Raw genomic sequence first — 21,724 nt, forward strand, 5'->3', positions numbered from 1 at the left:
TCATGTGCTACACAAAGCAATGGGAAAGCTTCACGCACCATTTTAAAAGAGACAGCTCAACAAAAAGGCTTCAAAATAACTCAAAGAATGCTCATTTTGTAAAAAGACATAAGGATATTGGTAATCCAAATAAAAAACATTAAAAACCAAGCACAAAATAAGCTACTTAAAAGAGAAGGGTATAAAAGCTGAAAAAAAGGTTAAAACATTTGAAACTATATAAAAAGCCAACAGAACCATATAAAACAGATAAACCATATAAAAAATAAATAACATACAATTAATGTTATTTATTTATTTATTTTAAAAATAACAAGGCAGGTTACAAATACATACCCAAACAATATACACAAACATAACTAATGTAAAAACAGTAAAAACACCTGGAGTATTGTGTTCAGTTTTGGAGACCATATTTTGCTAAGGATGTAAAACGAATGGAAGCAGTGCAAAGAAAAGCTACGAGAATGGTATGGGATTTGCGTTACAAGACGTATGAGGAGAGACTTGCTGACCTGAACATGTATACCCTGGAGGAAAGGAGAAACAGGGGTGATATGATACAGACGTTCAAATATTTGAAAGGTATTAATCCGCAAATGAACCTTTTCCGTAGATGGGAAGGCGGTAGAACTAGAGGAAACGAAATGAGATTGAAGGGGGAAAGACTCAAGAAAAATGTCAGGAAGTATTTTTTCACGGAGAGAATGGTGGATACTAGGAATGCCCTCCCGCGGGAGGTGGTGAAGATGAAAAGATAAAGGAATCCTGTTCAGAAAGAATGGATCCTCAGAACCTTAGCCAAGATTGGGTGGCAGAGCCGGTGGTCGGAGGCAGGGCTAGTGCTGGGCAGACTTCTACGGTCTGTGCCCTGAAAATGGCAGATACAAATATTTAGCCCAGTGCAATATACATGCAATTTACTATACAGGATTTGGTTATATATACATGTGTGGTGAATATTCTCGAGTTGACTTTGGTATATGTACATACATATTTTGGAGGGGGGACATCAAATGTGCGATGATGGTTCCATCTGTGACACTACCACATAGTCTCCTTGGGGATATAATGGTTTGAATGGGTATGGTCTGAGCACATTTCATAATACATTAATATATTTGAATAAATGCATAAGTAAAAAAGATAGATAAAGTGAGTATCCAAGTTTACAGTAAGATACAAATCAAGGTCAGATATACACAAAAAGTAGCACATATGAGTTTATCTTGTTGGGCAGACTGGATGGACCATGCAGGTCTTTTTCTGCCGTTATCTACTATGTTACTATCCTGCTTATTTTCGAAGGAGAAGGGCGCCCATCTTCCGACACAAATTGGGAGATGGGCATCCTTCTCCTAAGGTCGCCCAAATCGGCATAATCGAAAGCCGATTTTGGGCATCCTCAACTGCTTTCCGTAGCAGGGACGACCAAAGTTCAAGGGGGCATGTCGGCAGTGTACTGAAGATGATCGTCCATTTTATTTCGATAATACGGGTTGCCCCGCCCCTTTACGGGGCCGTCCTTAGAGATGGGTGCCCCCGTTCGATTATCCCCCTCCACGTTACTATGTAATTAGCCCCAAAAACCCTATCTATCTAGAGAGGTAAATGCAACACAGTAAAGCAATTCATAAAAATTAATCAGGTAAAAAAGCCTTAGCAAAACAATGAGTGTTTCAAAAATTTTACAAACTGTTGTAAATTCCCACAACACTGCAAATAACTGGGAAGCTCATTCCAAAGAACAGGGGCAGCCTGAGAAAAGGAATGCTTCCAAGTCTCAACATAGTGGCATGTTGTAGCTGAAGGACCACACAAATATTTTGCAAATTCAGAGCGCAATGTACGTCTTGGCATGTACAATTTCAGTATCGTAGTGATTAACAAGAGAATCTTAAACTGCACCCTATATGTGATATAAACTTGGCGTAATATGAGCAGGGCAAACGACACCCGTAATTAGCTGGGCAGTGGTGTTCTGGACAATCTGCAGAGCCTGGGCAAGGGCTCATGACATCCCTAAATAAGTTACCAAAATCAAGCTTAGACAACACCAGGCTCTGCACAGTTGTCCGGAAGTTAGCTGCAGGCACCAATTTCTTCACGCTACTCAAAACACAAATCTGAAAAAAGGATGTGATGTAGAGATCACATAATCAATCTGATTTTGCATGGTAAGGTGTGCATTGAGCATGAATCCAAGATTACGTAAACTTGTTTTCATTGCAAATGGATCCCAAAATGTGGGCTTGGGCCCCTCCTGAATTCTCTTTTGCTTTGCTGGCGAGAGAGAGCCCCCTGTTAACAATTTACCAGCACACCCCTGATGCCAGGGTACAATAGTATTCTATACTGGAACCCAGGAACCATTATCTCACCACATGGCATAGGTCATTTAAAAGAGCACTCACTTACAGAATTGCCCCCTGACATAGTTACAAGTGCATTAATAATCTCACTCCAGACTACCTTTCCAGTCTTCTCTGCTACTGACGTTCTCAATTCTATATTATATATTCTCCTGTGTCCCATACTAAGCAAGTTATGTCTCCATGCTCAGTTTCATTTCCACAGAACAAGCTTCCCTCAAACATTAAACTAAAAATCTATTCTGATTATTCGACCCTGAACCTTACACATCACACATATCTCATGACTTTCCGCTGTTTTCATTCTGTGATCTTCATCAGCGTAAGAATGAGAACGAAGTGCAATAGTTTAAGGATCAATTATCATATGAGGCAGCATTAATAAGATCACAAGAGAACCACAGAACTGGAACCACACAATATACCCAGTAACAGTAATGGAAGTCAAATATTGTGTGTGTGTGTGTGTGTGTATGTGTGTGTGGGCGGGGGGGGGGGGGGTCTGGACACCTCAGACTTCACTTACAGATATATCACTGGCTCGGAAGAGGAACTGGCGATTCAGATTGGATCTCTCAATGGAATCCATGTCTGTCACAATGATGCTGCCACCTTCACCAGCTCCCAGACCAATCATTGCAAAGTTCTTCAGGAGTTCACAGCCTATGGCACCAGCTCCCACCTAGTACAAAGAGAACATGCTGATTAGCTGGCATCTCTCTGTGTGTATATAGGGTTAGAATACCATAAGTCATCTCTTATCAGTAACAGCCTAGGAAGCAAAGAAAGAGCAACCTGTAATAGCTGTTTTCTCTAGACAGCAGGATTGATAAGACACACAATTGAAGTACTTCATCCAACAACACTGGGACAGAACTTAAAACTATATTATAAAATTCTGAGCATGCCTGACCCTTCCTTTGCACAGTGGTATCCCCAGCTCCTCAGCTAGATCCAAAGCTCTAAACAGTGAGACATTTCTCATGGCGACCGCACCTTGAGTATTGTGTTCAATTCTGGTCGCCGCAACTCAAGAAAGATATAGTAGAATTGGAAAAGGTGCAGCGAAGGCGACTAAAATGATAGCGGGGATGAGACGACTTCCCTACGAAGAAAGATTAAGGAGGCTAGGGCTATTCAGCTTGGAGAAGAGATGGCTGAGGGGAGACATGATAGAGGTATATAAAATAATGAGTGGAGTGGAACAGGTGGATGTGAAGCGTCTGTTCACGCTTTTCAAAAATACTAGGACTAGGGGGCATGCGATGAAACTACAGTGTAGTAAATTTAAAACAAATCGGAGAAAATCTTTCTTCACCCAACGTATAATTAAACTCTGGAATTCGTTACCGGAGAAAGTGGTGAAGGCGGTTAGCTTAGCAGAGTTTAAAAAGGGGTTGGACGGTTTCCTAAAGGACAAGTCCATAAACCGCTACTAAACGGACTTGGAAAAATCCAAAATCCCAGGAATAACATGTATAGAATGTTTGTACATTGGGAAGCTTGCCAGGTGCTCTTGGCCTGGATTGGCCGCTGTCGTGGACAGGATGCTGGGCTCGATGGACCCTTGGTCTTTTCCCAGTATGGCATTACTTATGTACTTATGTAACCATCATGTATGGGTGTCATCAATGAGATAACAAGAAGAGGACCATATATATCATACATATAAATCAAAGTAATACAATTCACTTTATTATTCTAAATGCTTATTTGTTATCATATTGTTTTATCAGTTTTTACTTTTTACTTGTATTTACTTGTATTTGTTATCATCCGTAATGGCAATCACCTTACGATACTTTGTAAGCCACATTGAGCCTGCAAATAGGTGGGGAAATGTGGGGTATAAATGTAACAAATAAAATAAATAAAATAAATAAATTTATCAATGCTTTATTTTGTATTACATTTTTTTATTGCCTAGTCATTATTTGATAACTATATATACTTGAATATGTGGCTCTTTTATATATGCATTTAATATTTTGTTTTAGTTAAGTTTTTACTATATTTATGCTATTTTACAAAAAGAATAGATGCTTGATTCTTGAGGTAGGCGCATCAGATGCAGAAATGCAGGATTGCGTCTAGACACTTTTAGCCATTACTCATCAATAAACCACTTGCTTTGGAATCACATTGGTCTACCCCTTTCTTCTTTTTGTCCTCATTTCATATTAACACTTAGGGTTCCCAGGTGCCTTGTACTTAAGGTTTGTCTGTCACTCCTTTTCCTCTTCTCAGAGTGGCTCCACTCTGTGGGTATGCCCTTGACAAAAATGAATTGGAGAAATGGCAGTTCATTCAAAACTGCGGTCTTAGCCATTCGATTCAACAGTGGCAAAATTAACCAAATATGATACCGTTCATCATGTTTTACCGTTAGTGCAAAAATGAATGCACATCCTTACTACTGCATTTCATTTTCTCCCAGCACTGTAGCCACAGGTGGGCAAGAGCCCATTCATTTTGGTCTCAGACCCACCCAGCCGCAGTACACCCTTGCTATGGATAGTGAGAACCCCCAGGTTATGCCAGCTGAAGAACTCAGTGTTCTCTTCAGGGCCTTTAGTAGCAAGCTGTCTGGCTATCTTCCCCCTGCTGTCCAGAATCTCCACCTCTTCCTCTCCCCCCCCCCCCCCCCGCTCTCCCCTCCATTGACTATCCAGCATCTCCCACAGTCTCTCAACTACACACCCCCCAGCCCATATTCTATCTTTTAAGATTCCTCTTCAGTTCTGGAGGTTACCAACAGCAAGAAGCAATTCACACATGCTGCTCTCAGCTGGCCCCAGAGCCTTCCCTCTGATGCAACTTCCTGATTCTGCACAGGCAGGACCACATTAGAGGGAAGACTCTGGAGTCAGCTATGAGCAGCATGTGTCAATCGCTGCTCACTGCCAGCGACCTCCATAGGTGAAGTTTTCAAAGGTACACTGTGGGGGGAGGGGTTCAGAGAGACTGTAGGAGATGCTGGATCGTCGGTGAATGTGATGGGAGAGGGCAGAGAGAAAGTTTTTGTGCCCATCTAGTTTGGATTAAGGCCCACCCAAAACTGGCTGTCTGGCTATGCCAGTGTTTCCTGTAGCACTACCACTGCCCATCCCGCAGCAATAAAAATTACATCCACTCTATTGTCCAATGCTCACCACAAAGTACTTCTGCTTCCCCAGTCTCTCCTGGAAATCAGCACCAAACACAGCAATCTGCCCATCATAACGAGACTGGCGCTGAAAGAGGAAAAAATATGCTGTTAGTCCTACCAGACCTTACATGAATCCAGGAATAAAATGAGAAACCACATACAAAAGCACCAGACAAAATAGTGGAGGAGTGGCCTAGTGGTTAGAGCACCCCTTACAAAGCCAAGGTCTCTCTCCTGAACCATGATTATCAGTCTCTCTCCCCCTATCTCGTATGTCTCCTTTGGATTTCTACACCCCAAGTGAATCATACTGCACTTCCTCACATTAAATTTTAACTGTCAGATCTTAGACTAATCATCTAATTTCTATAGATCCCTTCTTCTCATGTTTTCTATTCACTCTGCAGTGTCCACTCTGTTGGATATTTTTGTGTCATCTAGGAAAAGACAAACCCTTCCTTCTAATTCTTTGGCAATGTCGCTCACAAATATATTAAATAGAATTGGTCCCAGTAGTACTCCACTATTCACCTTCCTTTCTTCCAAATAAACTCTATTCACCACAACCCTCTCTTGTCTGTCAGTCCATCATTTGCCAATCTGGTTCACCACTTTGGGTCTTAACTTGCCATTCAACTTATTCAGAAGCCTCCTGTAAGGAACTGTATCAAAGCCTTTGTTGAAATTCAAGTAGATTATGTCTAGTCTATGTCCTTTATCTAGTTCTCTGGTTACCCAGTCAAAGAAATCAATCAGATTCATTTGGCATGATTTTACTTTGGTAAAACCATGTTACCTTGGATCCTGCAACCAGTTAGGTTCTAGGAAGTACATTATCTTTTCTTCATTGTGTCTCCGTTAGTTTTCCAACCACTGAAATGAGGTTTATCAACCTGTAGTTTCAGATTTCCTCCCTGTCCCCACTTTTGTGAAGATGGACTACATCTGCTCATCTCCAAACGCACGGAACCTCTCCCATCTCTAAAGATCTATTAAATAAATCCTTAACAGATCCCGCCAGGATGTCTCCAATTTCCCTCAATATTCTGGGATGTATCCCATCTGGCCCTAGGGGGCTTTGTCCGCTTTCAGTTTTTCAAGCTGTTCATAAAAACTTTCTTCCATGAGTGGTGCAATAACCACCTCCATTCCCATAAATACTCTTGGCAGATAGGTGTGGTCCTTCTCCAGGATTTTCCTCCATGAACACAGAACATTTACCGCATCACTCTCTACATAGCAGGTTTTGCATCTTTCAGTCTTACAATTCCATTTCTAGCCTTCCTCCTTTCTGAAAAAGGTCTGGACATCTCTATTTACATCTTTAGCCGTTTTTCCTTCCGCCTGTGCTTTTGTTAGCTGTAATTCCCTCTTTGATTCTTTGAATTTTCCAAGCTGGTTGTGTTGTTCTGCATTTTCAGAACACTGCCTCTTTGCCTTTATTTTTTAGCCACTTGTTTGAAGAACCATAAAGGTTTCCTTTTTTTCTTGCTTTTGTTTCCTTTCCATACATAAAGATCTCTTTCCATATTTATAGCTGCTTTCAGCTTGGACAACTGTCCTTTCGTGTCTCCTATGCCTACACAGTTTTTTCTTCAGGTACTCACCCATTTTACTCAAGTCAATATGTTTGAAACCCAGCACTTTTCAATTTTGTATGTTTGAAATTCCACTTTAGCTCTTATATCAAACCTTATTGTGTGATAATCGCTGTTGCCTAAGTGGGCACCCACTTAGGACATTGGAAACACTATCTCTATTTGCGAGTGCTAGTTCCAAGGTCACCCTTTCCCTCGTTGGTTTCTATTACCATTTGTCTGAGCAGAGCACTTTGGCAGGCATCCACAATCTCTCTGCTTTTTTCTGATTCAGCGGATGGGACTTTCCAATCCACATCAGACAAGTTGAAATCTCCCAGCTACAACATCTCCCCTTTCATTCCCAACTTATGGATAACTTCAATCAGATCTTTGTACAGTTTCTCCATTTGTGCTGGAGGTCTGTAGACAACATCTGTTACAGTTCTAGATCAGTTCCCACCTGGACAATTCCCACTGAACCAATTCCCACCACACCAGGGAGGACAAATTCCCACCCATAACCCAAAAAATACAAAACACACAAGGCACATAATCTCCCTTCATTTTCTCTTCCAGATTGTTTGGGGGCCAGTACCTCCCACCCCCTCCCCCACAACATTATCTTTTACACATCTCTTTCCCCTTCTAGACATGTAGTTCGTGGGGGGGAGGGGGGAGGCAAGCGGTGTTATTCCTGAGGCAGGATTCAGCAACCTACAGTACTGGGATCCTGCAGGGTGAATTCCGCGGGAGATCAAGGTGTGATAGAAGGCAAACATTTACCGCACCTTCATGAATCCCCCCCTATAATGTCTTCTAGATTTACAACTTCCTTTCCTTAAGAAACAGTTTATTTCTTGTATATTTGAAGCACATTTCCACTAGTCTGTCTCTCCGCCAGAGTATGCATCTTTAGGTTATCAAGTCGCATCTCATGTGTCTTGTGGTGCTTCTGGACCACATCCTGCCTCTTTAAATCCTTAGAAAGATACAGCCTCCAAAACTGAATATGTTATTTCAAGTGAGGTGAGGCCTCATGAACAACAGAGAAATAGCTTCTCCCTCTGCATTTAGATTACACACTTTATAAAAGTTAACTGCTTTGTTTGTTACCACAGAAAGACGGTATATCAAATCTATGATCCTTTACCTGTCACTAATTCAGTACATTTGGCACTGATATGACTAATTTATTCACATTTCATATGTCTTAAATGGTTGCAGAGAAAATAAAGGGGGGGGGGGGGGGAACATTAAAAAATGGTTCCAGGAACACCTAAAGCATTCTGGGAAACCACATTTAATATTTCATTATCATTCCAGATAGAAGCAGAAACTCTCTCGCTTTCAATTATAAAGCTTAAAATCTGACTTAACAGCTGAATCCTATCCATATGGGACTAAATTCTATATATGGCGCCTAAAAAAAATGAATGCTGAAAAAAATAATGTTCAGCGCTATTCCATAAACCTCACAAAGTTAGACGTGGTTTATAGAATAACACTTATGTCCGGGAACCATGCCTAACTTTAGGCATGTCACCATATGAATCTACTCAGGGTTCTAAATAATAATGCACACTTATGTTTACTAAGGAGGAAAAAGCCTCAAGCAAACTCCTATTGATTCAACATGTAGTTTGATAGGAGTTGGACTTCCTCATCTTCGGCAAAAAACCTCCTAGATGGGGTTCTCAAAGAAATTTGAGAAAACACAGTCACCATCTAGAGAAATGCATTGAGGCCAAGACTATAAAGCTAAATCTGAATGTTATGTTAGAACATCATTATAGTTGAGAAAGTTGAAATATAGTTAAAATTTCTTTGAGAACCCCATCTAGGAGGTTTTTTGTCAATGATGAGGAAGTCCAACTCCTATCAAACTACGTTGAATCAATAGGAGTTTGCTCGAGGCTTTTTCCTCCTTAGTAAACACGTGTGCATTATTATTTAGAACCCTGAGTAGATTCATATGGTGATTTAACTAGTACAGAGGTTCAGTCCCTAATACAATTTGTGAGTAGGCATAAACATCAACTAGTGAAGAGTCCAGTGTAAATATTTAAATAATCAACATGATGTATTAAAATTCCAAATATTCCTTTATTCTCAAATATTATCTTCTTTTATATATAAAAAGTAGTTGAGCATTTAGCTATGGCTTGACGGTGGCCAAACCCGTTTCACTTTACATGCTTCATCAGGAGCCGTGCATCAACTTTCTTATAATATCAAACAAGATGGTATCACATATTTTTGTGATTACATTGCATCTTATCAAACCCCAATTCTTTCATGCAGCGTTCTTAGCTGTTAGCTGCATGAAAGAATTGGGGTTTGATAAGATGCAATGTGAAGCATGTAAAATGAAACAGGTTTGGCCACCGTCGAGCCATAGCTAAATGCTCAACTACTTTTTATATATAAAAGAAGATAATATTTGAGAATAAAGGAATATTTGGAATTTTAATACATTGTGTTGATTATTTAAATATTTACACTGGACTCTTCACTTGTTGATGTTCATCTTTGGAGTTAGAGTCACAGTAGCCTTCCTCTTTTTGTGGTTACTAACTTTAGGCATGGCCATTTGCACAAACTGAAGCGTGGTGCAAATCGTTGCGCCTAAATTAGATGCATATCCCCCTTATTCTATAACTATATGTGTAAATTCTAGGAACACCCCAATCTGCCATGACTCTCCCATTTCTGTGTCCTCTTTTTGGACTGGTGCCTAAATTTATGCGTGTAATTGATAACTAAATTCAACCAGCGCTAATAATTGCTTGTGAGGATGTCAATTAAAAGCGCTAATTGGCTTGCTCTTCAATTAAGCTGCGTGTGCCCAAATTTGTGCGAGCAACTCAAAGCCATATAAAGAACTCTGGGTTTCATAAGAACATAAGAATAGCCATACCATACTAGGTCACACCAATGGTCCATCTCCCTTCGAGTCTCCCCTTGCACCTTTGTCCCTCTCTCTCTTTCTGATGTGAGAATATTGCATTTTTATACCCCCGAGTATTCCTTTTATTTGGCTTCTGTCTATCATACCCCTCCTCCCTCTTCGTCTTCCTTAGAAGAACTTTCTGTCATTTTTGCTGAAACTAGCACTCTTTTTGGCCCATTACTTATTCTCAGCAATTTTAATATTCCCATGACTTGTTGTCAAACTTCTTTCTTTTCTCTCCTGGAATAACTGTGATCTTAACATGTTTCTGTTCTCACTCATAAGGCCGGTAACAATCTTGACCTTACTATTGCTCACTCTTCCTCCTCCTTCAAGTCCCAGCGTTTAAATCTGACTTGGTTCCCATGGACCGATCATGCACTCCTTTACTTTTCTGAATCTCTTTTGGCTCCCCCCTTTCGATCTTCCACCCCACCTTCCCGACATATCATTACCGATGATACTCTTGAGTCTCTCTGGCCTCTATTCCCTTCCCCTTTTTCATCTGGATTCACTGATCCTCCCCTCCTCTTTCTCCCACGGTTCAAGACCTAACTCACTTCGTCAGGCTCTTGACACTGTTGCCCGTTTGATCATTTGTGTATAAGCATAAGCATTCTGCTGCATGTTTTTTCTGCTCCTCTTAAATTACTTAAAACACAACTCCGAAGTGCCGAGCATGCCTGGTGCAAATCTCATTCTCCAATCACCTTAAAAGTCTTTTTGCACATAATAACACATACTACCATCAACATCGCACTCTCTTGCAGCAAAGTAAAAAAGACTTTATTGCCCAGCATATCTCTAGCACAGCCTCCAAACCCAGTGTTTTATTTCAACTTATTGAATCAGTTGCCCCTTCAGGTTCCTCTCTGCCCTCCTATGACCCCACCATTCTTTCTCCGACTACCTTGGGATCTTTCTGGAATAAAAAAATTCAATCTTTACATTCCTCTTTCAAAATCTCTTTTTTGCAGAGCCCCACTGTTACACTCTCCTCCTCTCCCAACTCCTCTCCCTCGATACCATCTTTACCTGTTCCTTCATCTACTTAGTTTGCTTTTACAGTACCCACTTTGACTTCACTTAAATATGCAATTAACAATACTAATCCTTCAAGCTCTTCACATGACCCTTGGCCAGCATTTCTCTTTAAACATGCTTCACCTCAAATTCACCCTCTTCTTCTCCCATTGATTCAGCTTAGTTTATCTTCCAGCCATGTTCCCACATCTTGGGAACATTCTTTAGTCACTCCTCTCTTAAAGAAAAAAAAACTTGGATCCAACTAACCCTGCTAGCTATCATCCAATTTCAAACATCTCTCCATCAGCATTTAACAGATTTTCTTGATTCTTCCCTTGTCCTTCGTCCTTACCGGGCTGGATTCCTTAAGCATCACAGCAGAGACTCTCCTTACAGCCTTTTATGATTCTATTAGAACTTGTCTTGACCAGCGTTTCTCAGTTGTTAATGTATCTTTGGATTTATCTTCTGCTTTTGATCACTCACTTCTGTGCTGTCTTCAATCTATTGGTATTTGTGACACTGTTGTCCAATGGTTCTGTAGTTATCTTTCTGACCGTTATTCCAAATTGCACATCAGCAGACCTTTTCTCATATATTCCCCATTGATTCTGGTGTTCCTCTTCTATTCTCACTCCAATCCAGGGGCGTAGCCAGACATCAACGGGAGTGGGGTCCAGAGCCCGAGGTAGGGGAGCACAGTTTAGCCTGCTGCTGACCCCCCCGCCACTATTGACCCCCACTGCTACCGTCCCTCCCATGCCACTTTTGACCCCCCCGCCTCTGATCCTTGCCCGTCGCAGGATGTCAGGAGTCAGGACTCACAGAAACAGATCAGTGAACACGCCAGAGACCGGCGTTGAAGACGACTTCAGTTAGCGGGGGTTGGGGACATGGCAGCGGTGGGGAAGGGTCAGCGGCAGCGGGGGGGGGTCGAAAGTAGAGGGGGCCACGGCTAAATCTGTGGGGGCCCATGCCCCTGTGGCCCCACCTAGCTACGCCCCTGTTTCTCAAACCACTTCTCACTGTTATTTAGTCAAATCACTGTTTGCCCTTCTGCTATGTTGGTGATATCCAAATTCCATATCGTGCTCCTCCCTCACAAACAGATTTAACTGAACTGAATTTTTTTGTCTCTTTAGGGTATTTCATTGGCTCCAGGATCACCATCTGTTTCTTAATCCCCCAAAATGTGGCCATTCATTTTCCTAATCCATGTACCCAAACTCCCTCCTGCCCTGTTCTTTTATGTTGTCAGCTTTCCTTTAAAGACTCAGTTTAAAATTATTGGTGTACTCTTTGACAGTTTGCTTACATTCAAACCACAAATTAATGCTGTTGTAAAAACTTCCTTCTATTCACTTCACCAAATGCATGCTGTGCGCTCTATTTTGTCCATGTCATCAATACATGCCCTTCTAGTGTCTACTGTCATTACGCATCTAGACTATTATAATTCGCTTTATTCTGGTCTACCACTTCAATCTTTAAACTGTCTTCAATTGGTGCAATCCACTGTTCTCTGCCTTCTCTATTTTGATCTGTCCACTGCTGTGCGCCTTATCTATTTTGATCATATCACCCCGTTGCTTTATAAAGAATACCTGCTTTGATTAAGATATGGGAAAAGATAGGGTTGGGGGGAGGGGGATTCTGCATACATCTGTTAAACTTAAATGGAAAATAGGGTTGTGGGGTAGGAGGGCAGTGAGAGGTTTCTCACAAAATAAAAAGGGATCCTATGATACCCATTTATTTTTTTTTGCTGTAAGATGTTTTTGCTTGTTCTTGTTATGCTTGCTCCTTGCAATGTAACCACTTGATGTATTTGTCTAGACTTGTTGTTTTGTTGTTTGATGTTGGGTGTTTTGATCCTGAATAAAAACCGTTAAACCTTAAAGAGAATACTGGCTTCCTCTACGACAAATATTCAGTTTATAATTTTAATTCTGGTGTTTAAATCATGCCTTCCAACCTCTCCGGATTATCTCTCTCGTCTTCTCATTCCTTATATCCCCACACGTTCACTCCATTCTTCAACTGCTGGTCTCCTTCAACTCCCACCACCCTCTGTTATCAGACTCACCTCCATACGAGCATCAGCTCTTAGTTATGTTGGACCTAAATTATGGAATGCTCTCCCCGCTTTTCTCCACTCAGAAACCTCCTATAAAACAGTTTAAATCCTCACTGAAAACTCACTGTTTCTCTTTAGCATACCCTACTTGTTCTTAACGCCTCCTTCACCTTTTCTTTCTTCATTAATTTGATTATTTTATTGTAAACCGCTTTGAAGCCAGTCCTGGCATACAATGGTATTAAGCAATGTAAATAAATAAAATAAAATAAAACTTCAGGATCAAGGTCGGACTAGGCTTCAACGGTAACTCCAGTAGTTGGGAAGTAGGACTGGTATTGGGTAGACTTCTATGGTCTGTGCCCCAAAATTGGCACAGAGAAACACAGATTAAATATATCAATGTTTAATCATGAAGAAGCAGAACCTGTGCAGAGTACCAGATTCAACTCTGGCCGCCTTGATGGGCAGACTGGATGGACTATGCGGGATCTTTATCTGCCAACATTTACTATGTCTGCCTCCACACTGCCACCTTGAAAACGGTCAGTACCTGACCCCATGCAGTGGATCCTGGGACACATGGTGCAGGGTCAGTTTGCCAAATAAGAGAATTATTGCTTTATTTGATAGAGTCCCGTTACTCACCAGAGAACAGGTTTCCTTGGTCAACAGTGTGTCATCCTCAGGTAAACAATGTGAAGCATCAAAGTACATCCACTGCTGCAGAGGTGTGAACTTCCCTGAGCAAGCCTGGGTAGAGGAAGAACAATAAAGGTGGTCAGAGGGAAAAAAAGAGAGAACCAGCAAAGAAAAGATAATGACAGGGAAAGAAGACAGAAATTAGTTTAATTTAACTATTTATAAAAATGCCATTTAAAAGTCTACATGTGGAGTTTCATTGTTAATGAATAGAGGAAAAGCTTCCAAGTCCACAGAAATTTGCTCACTTACTTTCATGCTCCAGTGAAAGGGGAAAAGGGGGAGGGTTATTGGGAAAAGGGGATGTTCAAATCCATGGCAGTGATTAGCATTCTGTGCAAGGTTGAGGGAATAAAGTTAAGGTATATGTTTTGCTGGGTATTATGATATGTCAGAAGAGAGGCTGAATTCTAGATGAAAACAAGTGGGTGGAGGGCATGTTAGGGAGAAAAAGGCTGCAAGCCATCTGAAAGTTTGAAAGCCAACATCTCTGTTTTAGAGACGTTAACCTTAAATCCAAATACCCTTGAATATCTTTGGTACTCTTGCATTAAATTAGGGATAGACAAGAGGGGGCAGGTGAGAAAAGTAGAGGTTGTGTATCACATATTTACACAATTGTGCATGCCGTTCACAGCCCATTTTTCAGCTTTACATGGATGGACCTTATGAGTGTATTTATTAATTTGAACATACCAGCATTTTTCAGTGATTTCATTATTTTTACAGCCCTCTTTTTATGGAGTGCCTGGCGTTCCTTTATAAAGTGCAGTTCTAGGTCTGGCATAATCTATCTTCTTATGAATAAGTTATGGTAATACCACATCCTCATTATAAGTTTTCTCTACAGTGAGATCATGAGTTGGTTATTTTCACTGTCTAATGTTGTATCGCATTACCGTTATTTTGGATTGCTTACTCTTTTTTTTATCTTTTGTCTGTAGATACTTTGTGGTGACTTTATACACATTGTTCATATTTCCAACTTGCAACAGTTCACTCCTTGGTTTTACTTAATTGTAAAGGTAAGGTAATTTACATGCTATATGTTATTCCTTATTTAGGCAGTTTTATGATACAGTTTTATAACACCTCATATATATAGCTTCTTATTCATTTTTTTAGAGGTCCTTTTACTAAACGGTGGTGGCACTGGCGCACAGGATTGCCAAACACCGAGGCCACCTTTTACCGCCGTGGGTAAAAGGTAATTTCTTTTAAAAGGCCAGTAAATGGCCATGTACTAACGAAACACATTGGCTTGCAGCCTTTGCTGGGGGAAGCTATTTAGGGAATAGTGCTGCCCGATTACTACCAAGCACACCCCAGTGCTAGAAAATAAAACAAAATTGCTAGTGCTGGTAACAGTGCTTGCCAGAAGCCCGATTTCCCATGCGTAATCTTGGTGGTAGCCTACCACTAGGTAGTAAATGAGCTCCTTATTCTTTTGGTTTATTACCTGTGATTGTTGTACATACAGACCTAATTTGTTGTCTACCATTACTAATATTCTTTAGGGTCAATACCTGCGCCTACTGTGATCCATCTATTCTTAGGTGGTTTTATTGTTTGAGGCAGTGGTGAGAAATTGGTATGATTCTGTTCAGTGATAGAAGGTGCTTTAATTGCATCCAATTCCTGCTTAACTTTGCTGAGCTCTCGTTTTATAGTAGCAAGCTGAAGACAGATAGGACAAGCGTTAAGCCTCCAAGATGGTGTGCCTTTGAACTAAAGCACCACAATTATTACATAGAATAAAAGTCATCTTGATTGGCTGGAATGGGTATGAACAGGTGTTACTATAAAGTGAAGTTACTTACCTGTAGCAGGTCACCGGTATGCCTTGGTACCGATGAGGATGTGGAATCCACATGCCTCCTCGGGGTCGGGTCCGATATCGGTCGGTCCCAGTGGGCCTGCACAGCAGGAGCCTTCGAGACAGGTGGAGACCCACTCGACGGCTCACTACTTCCAGCTACAGGGGAAGTTCGAACAGCCATTACCTGCGCTCCCGATGTCGATGCCATCCCCGGTGCTGATATCGACGCTGCCGACCTCGGTACCGATGTCGACGTCGATGCCAAGGAATCAGTCGGAGCTCCGAAAAGGTGATCCTGAAGAGCTCTTCTCGACGCCTGTGTCCGCTTTTTCAAGCTAAGACATAACTCGCAAGTGTCTGGGCGATGGTTGGGCCCAAGGCACTGAATGCACCAGGAGTGCGGGTCAGTGCCCGAGATCGACCGCTGGCACCAAGCACACTTCTTGAAGCCGCTGGAAGGCTTCGATGACATCAGCGGAAAATCGTGATGGCGAAGTCAAACGACTCGATTGTGCCAACTCAGGGCACAAAAAAGGGAACCGTTGACGGGTGGTCCAAAAGGCTGCGACGGAACTGAAAGGAAACTTATTAAGGACAAAAACTAAGGAAAAAAGAGGGATTTCGTTTTTGTTTTTTACTAGAAAAGAAAAAAACAAGAAAAAAGCGGCACACAGCACATGAAAAGGGCGCCTAAGTTTTTCCTGGGACCTAAGGGAGAGAGACCGACAAGCAGCCACTCTCCACCGCGGAAAAGAAAAAACTGAGGCAGGAACGTACGCGAGCGGGCGGGAAGATGGCCGCGCATGCGCAGTGCGTCCGTCCCGTGCTTTGCTGGCTGTCGCAAAGCTCTTTGGATTTTACTAGAAAAAAATCTCCGTTCCTGGGGCCGCCGTGGACGCCGACCCACATGTGAGAACAAGCAGCCTGCTTGTCCTCGGAGAATAGGTTTAACAGTCTGCAAGATTTCTCCTCAGTTATACACAGACAATGTTAATGATTTTTTTTTGGGTTGTCTATATATGGAGTAGAAAACCCTGGGGAGGATGGAATGTGGGGAGAGCCAAATCCAAAAATGTCTCTAGGAGGAGCAAGGAATGACACAGTTTGATAAAACAATCAAATTCAGTTTGATATAACATTCAAATTTAGCAAGAAACTCACTTTTCTTCTTTAAATCTAAATATTCCCAAGAGTTATAGTAGTTTCATCTAGGTATATGAACCAGTTGGAAGACTAAAGCTGCTTTTTTTTTTAATCTAGGACTGACGATGAAAAATAAAAGGCAGAAAAAGATTTATTTTGTTTGTTTTTGTTTTTTTTAGGGGTCTGGGTTAGAAGACAGAGAGGGGCATAATTGAACAGGGTGCCCAAGTTTTACTGAGGACGTCCTCGCAGGACGTCCGGCGAAGGGGCGGGGAAACCCGTATTATCGAAACAAAATGGGCGGCCATCTTTCGTTTCGATAATACGGTCAGGGACGCCCAAATCTCCACATTTAGGTCGACCTTAGAGATGGTCGTCCCCAGTTTTTGGCGATAATGGAAACCGAGGACGCCCATCTCAGAAACGACCAAATCCAAGCCATTTGGTCGTGGGAGGAGCCAGCATTCGTAGTGCACTGGTCCCCCTCACATACCAGGACACCAACCAGGCACCCTAGGGTTCACGGCAGTAGACTTCACAAATTGCTACCAGGTGCATAGCTCCCTTACCTTGGGTGCTGAGCCCCCCAACCCCCCCCCCCAAAACCCACTCCCCACAATTGTACAACACTACCGTAGCCCTAAGGGGTGAAGGGGAGCACCTACATGTGGGTACAGTGGGTTTCTGGTGGATTTTGAAGGGCTCACATTTACCACCACAAGTGTAACAGGTAGGGGGGGATGGGCCTGGGTCTGTCTGCCTGCCTGAAGTGCACGGCACCCACTAAAACTGCTCCAGGGACCTGCATACTGCTGTCAGGGAGCTGGGCATGACATTTGAGGCTGGCATAGATGCTGGCAAAAAATATTTTTAAAGTTTTTTTAGGGTGGGGGGGGGGTTAGTGACCACTGGGGGAGTAAGGGGAGGCAATCCCCGATTCCCTCCGGTGGTCATCTGGTCAGTTCGGGCACCTTTTTGAGGCTTGGTCGCAAGAAAAAATGGACCAAGTAAAGTCGGCCAAGTGCTCGTCAGGGACGCCCTTCTTATTTCCATTATCGGCCGAGGATGCCCATGTGTTAAGCACGCCCCAGTCCCGCCTTCGCTATGCTTCCGACACGCCCCTGGGAACTTTGGTCACCCCTACGACGGAAAGCAGTTGAGGACGCCCAAAATCGTCTTTCGATTATGCCGATTTGGGCAACCCTGTGAGAAGGATGCCCATCTTGCGATTTGTGTCGAAAGATGGGCACCCTTCTTTTTCAAAAATAAGCCTGAGAGAAGTACACCACAATACAGATTCACAGGAAAATTAATTAAGCAATAAGCAATAAAGTCTAGAGAATAGATATATCTGGTCAGAAAGTTGATAAATTAAGAATAAAATATCATAGTGTTATGGTTCAGGTGCAGTATATGGAATGCTTCAAGCAGTCATGCTTCCCTATGTAGAAACTAGCCCCCACTCCTGCAATGCTGGCAATTACCTCACAGTGAGTCAGCCAAATCCTCTATCAAAAAATTCTCTAGGAGGGGCACGGAATAACACAGTTTGGTAAAACAATCAAATTCAGTTTGATACAACATACAGTTCGGAAAAATCCAAGATTATACCTTCAGTTCTACAAATGAGCTCTAACATCAGAAAAAGAAATCACAGAAGAAATCATAAGAGACTCTTCTGAAAAAATAAGTAAATTATTAAAACACTACAAAAAAAGTGGCTACCAGAACCAATATGCTCCAACCAATCATTCTCAGCGCTATCCCCATGGGAACAATTGTAAAAGTTACAAAAATAGTCTTCCTATTAGTTCTTAAAAATCTAGCCAAATCCAATATTAACACTCACAAAGCAATCCTTACTGGCACTTCCAGACATTCTTCATGCAGTCTCCAGAGCTACAAAAAGCACGTTGAGCCTTTTGGGTCTTTAAATAGTCCTTTACCGAACATTTTAAAAAATTCCTTTTATTAAATCTTAATCAGACAGCACTGCCTATGCACCAAGTCAATTTGTTATATTGTGAAAATAAAAATAAATATATTAAAATAAAAATAAAATTACTGCCTGATTATTAGAATGCAAATGCTTTTCAATGACATCACCTTCGATATCCAGTGATTCTCATGCAAAAAAACTTTATGAAGCCCTTGCCTTGGTTGTAAACACTAACATTAGCAAAACTTGAGAAAATTACAATGAACCATCTACTTACACTATCATAAAAAATCAAAACATCAAAAACTAACATTCCTGCACATTCAATAAACTAAAATTCAGCTAACATGAAATAGAAACAGGGCTTTTTTTGAGGGGGTACTGAGTACCGGCACCATTTCCATTGTCTACTAAAATTGGCCCATGGTCCACAAGTTTTAATGAAGGAGCTCAGGCTCTACACACCAATTCTGCCTTGTCATAGATTCTGTGACTGGTCGCAAGGGGCCTGGCTATTGTGAGGTGGGTCCCTCAATGATCGGGGTACCCCACCCCTGAAGGGTGGCCTGGCATTTGAGTACCGGCAACTTTTCTGCTAGAGAAAATGAACGGAATAGAAATGATAAGTAGTAGTACTACTATTATTGGAAACCTGTCCGATACAAAGGAGAACCCGACAGGAATGTTCTTTATCCTCATTTGTCCTCACTCTGGATCTCTTCCTTCAAGCTGTTCAAGAACACCCGGGAATTTGGGGATATGGGAATCTGGAGATAATTTAGCAGTACATATAGTTCAATTAAGGCAGAAATTCTCCATATTAATGAACTGATTTGAGTTATATGGTAGATACTCAGGCATACAAATTAACTGAGCCAAATATGAAGTGCTTATTTGGGATCCAGGGCTAATGGAAAAATGGAAAGATACCTTTCTATTAAGATCGACTTGGAATCAATTCCATTTTCTGGGGATTCTTCCTTATGATAACCTGTGAAATCGCAATAGCTATAATATCAAAGCTTTACTGGATTTTACCCCAAAGCATTTGACATGTTTGCAAAATCTTCCCTCATTTTTATATGAGGAAATAATTTGTTTAAGATGATGTTGTTCCAAAATTGCTGTATGTTATTTAAGTGATACCACTACAACTTTTAGACTGTAAGAATGTGCTATCTAATTCTCAATGATTTCAAAATATTCACTCTCAAAATAACCAAATCATAAATGTCTCAAATATAGAAATAGCTACTTTTATTAATGATATTAACTTAAAAATGAAACAACTATCTGAGGATCACTAACTACACAACGGTACATCAAAAAATATAAATGCAATATATTGCACACTAGTACATCTAATAAACCAGAAACAGGATGATAATAGAGTAATAGACCATAGTTCAAAATCATTCAATCCATGCTCTAAGGAATCTTCAATATGTTAGTCGCAAAGAAAATCAATGCCAAATACTTTCCTTGTGTGTTGTAAAGGTTGAAACACTATGATTGTCCATAAAGCAGAATGATCATTCCTTGATTGTTACCAGTCCATTCCTCATAATTGAAAATATCCAATCTGAGCAACAGTCTGTAAAGCTTCACAAATGAATACTTAGTAACCAAGATATGGTCTGAAGATTATTTTCTTTCACATCTAAGTCTGGTCTTGACATGCACACGTTTTGCCTAAAATGGCGTCTGACACACAGTGTTGTTCCTCAATTTAAATACTCCGCCATTACTGTTTATGGTCACTCTGTTCATGATCATCACATATTGACAATACACGCAATGACCACAGGCAGAGTGACCCCCACCAATAGCACTCAATTGACTGGATACTCCATTCTAAACTAGCTCACCCAAATTCTTGCTTCTAGTAAAAACAAATCTGGGAATTTGATGAAACATCAGATGGACTGATAAAACATTCCAATGTCTACATAATATTCGTTGCGTGCAAGAAAACTGAGAAAAATAGGGTAATATGCAGGTGAGACATTGATGTTGTTGCTCACCATCATTACTAAAAAAAAAAACACTCTCTATGGGGATTAATAAATGCTCTATGAGCTACCTTCCTAGGATACCCACGCTATAAAAAACTCGTTTTCATATGAGCTGCATGGAAATGGAAATCCTAAAATTCAGAACACAACCACTTCACCCTCAAAAATTGTCCCATTGGCACACTATCTCTCAATTTTCAATAATGTAATATAGAATTTCTGTCTGTTGTTTTCCGATATACTTGTGTATGAAATTGTCCCCGATCATATGCTATCTGAAATCCAAAAATCTGATGATGTTATCCTCTATCTGCCATGTAAAGTGAATGTTGGGGTCACTGCTATTCAACTACTATAAAAACACTAAAAAAAGAAGTAATGTCCCCCAGCCAAATTAGAAAAATATCATCAATAAACCCCTTCCACAAGGCAATAGATGCAAAAAAAAAAAAAAATGGTGATCAATAGACAAATCGTTTTTCAAATTCTATCATGGCCACCCCCTTAATTTGCAAAAAAATATTCTTCTTGAAACAAAAAGTAATATTTGGTGATCACTAATGTGGCCAATTAATCCAAAAATTGAATGTCACGACTGTGGTCGTGATCCCTCTCTGACTCACCTTATGTCCCGATGATCAGCTGCTGTGCTGGCCTCTGTCCTGTAGGGTTTCCACTTCCTCTGTGTTTCAAGCCTCACTTTGGTGTTCAGTGTGTATTTCCTGCCTCTGTCCTGTTGACAAGGAAGTGGTGCACTTTCATTCAGTGCCTTTGCAATGCCAAAGGTCTCCAGGTTAGTCCGTGTGCAGTGTAGCACTTCTGCCTTGTTCTAGTCTGTGTGCCTGTGGGCACTTCTGTCTTGATTTCTTGTTGCCTTGTTCATAGTCTGTGTGCCTGTGGGCACTTCTGTCTTGATTTCTTGTTGATTTGTTTATAGCCTGTGTGCCTATGGG

General features: G+C 41.2%; 1 protein-coding gene across 1 annotated transcript in view; it reads right to left on the reverse strand.

The window, feature by feature from the left end:
• The window catches only part of UBA7 (ubiquitin like modifier activating enzyme 7), a 411,248-nt gene that overhangs the window by 278,367 nt on the left and 111,157 nt on the right, over positions 1-21,724 (reverse strand). Inside the window, 3 exon segments of the mRNA XM_030206492.1 lie at positions 2,899-3,054; positions 5,525-5,605; positions 13,802-13,906. Coding sequence (XP_030062352.1) covers positions 2,899-3,054; positions 5,525-5,605; positions 13,802-13,906 — 342 coding nt within the window.

Source organism: Microcaecilia unicolor, chromosome 6, assembly GCF_901765095.1.
Source record: "Microcaecilia unicolor chromosome 6, aMicUni1.1, whole genome shotgun sequence".
Taxonomy (NCBI): Eukaryota; Metazoa; Chordata; class Amphibia; order Gymnophiona; family Siphonopidae; genus Microcaecilia; species Microcaecilia unicolor.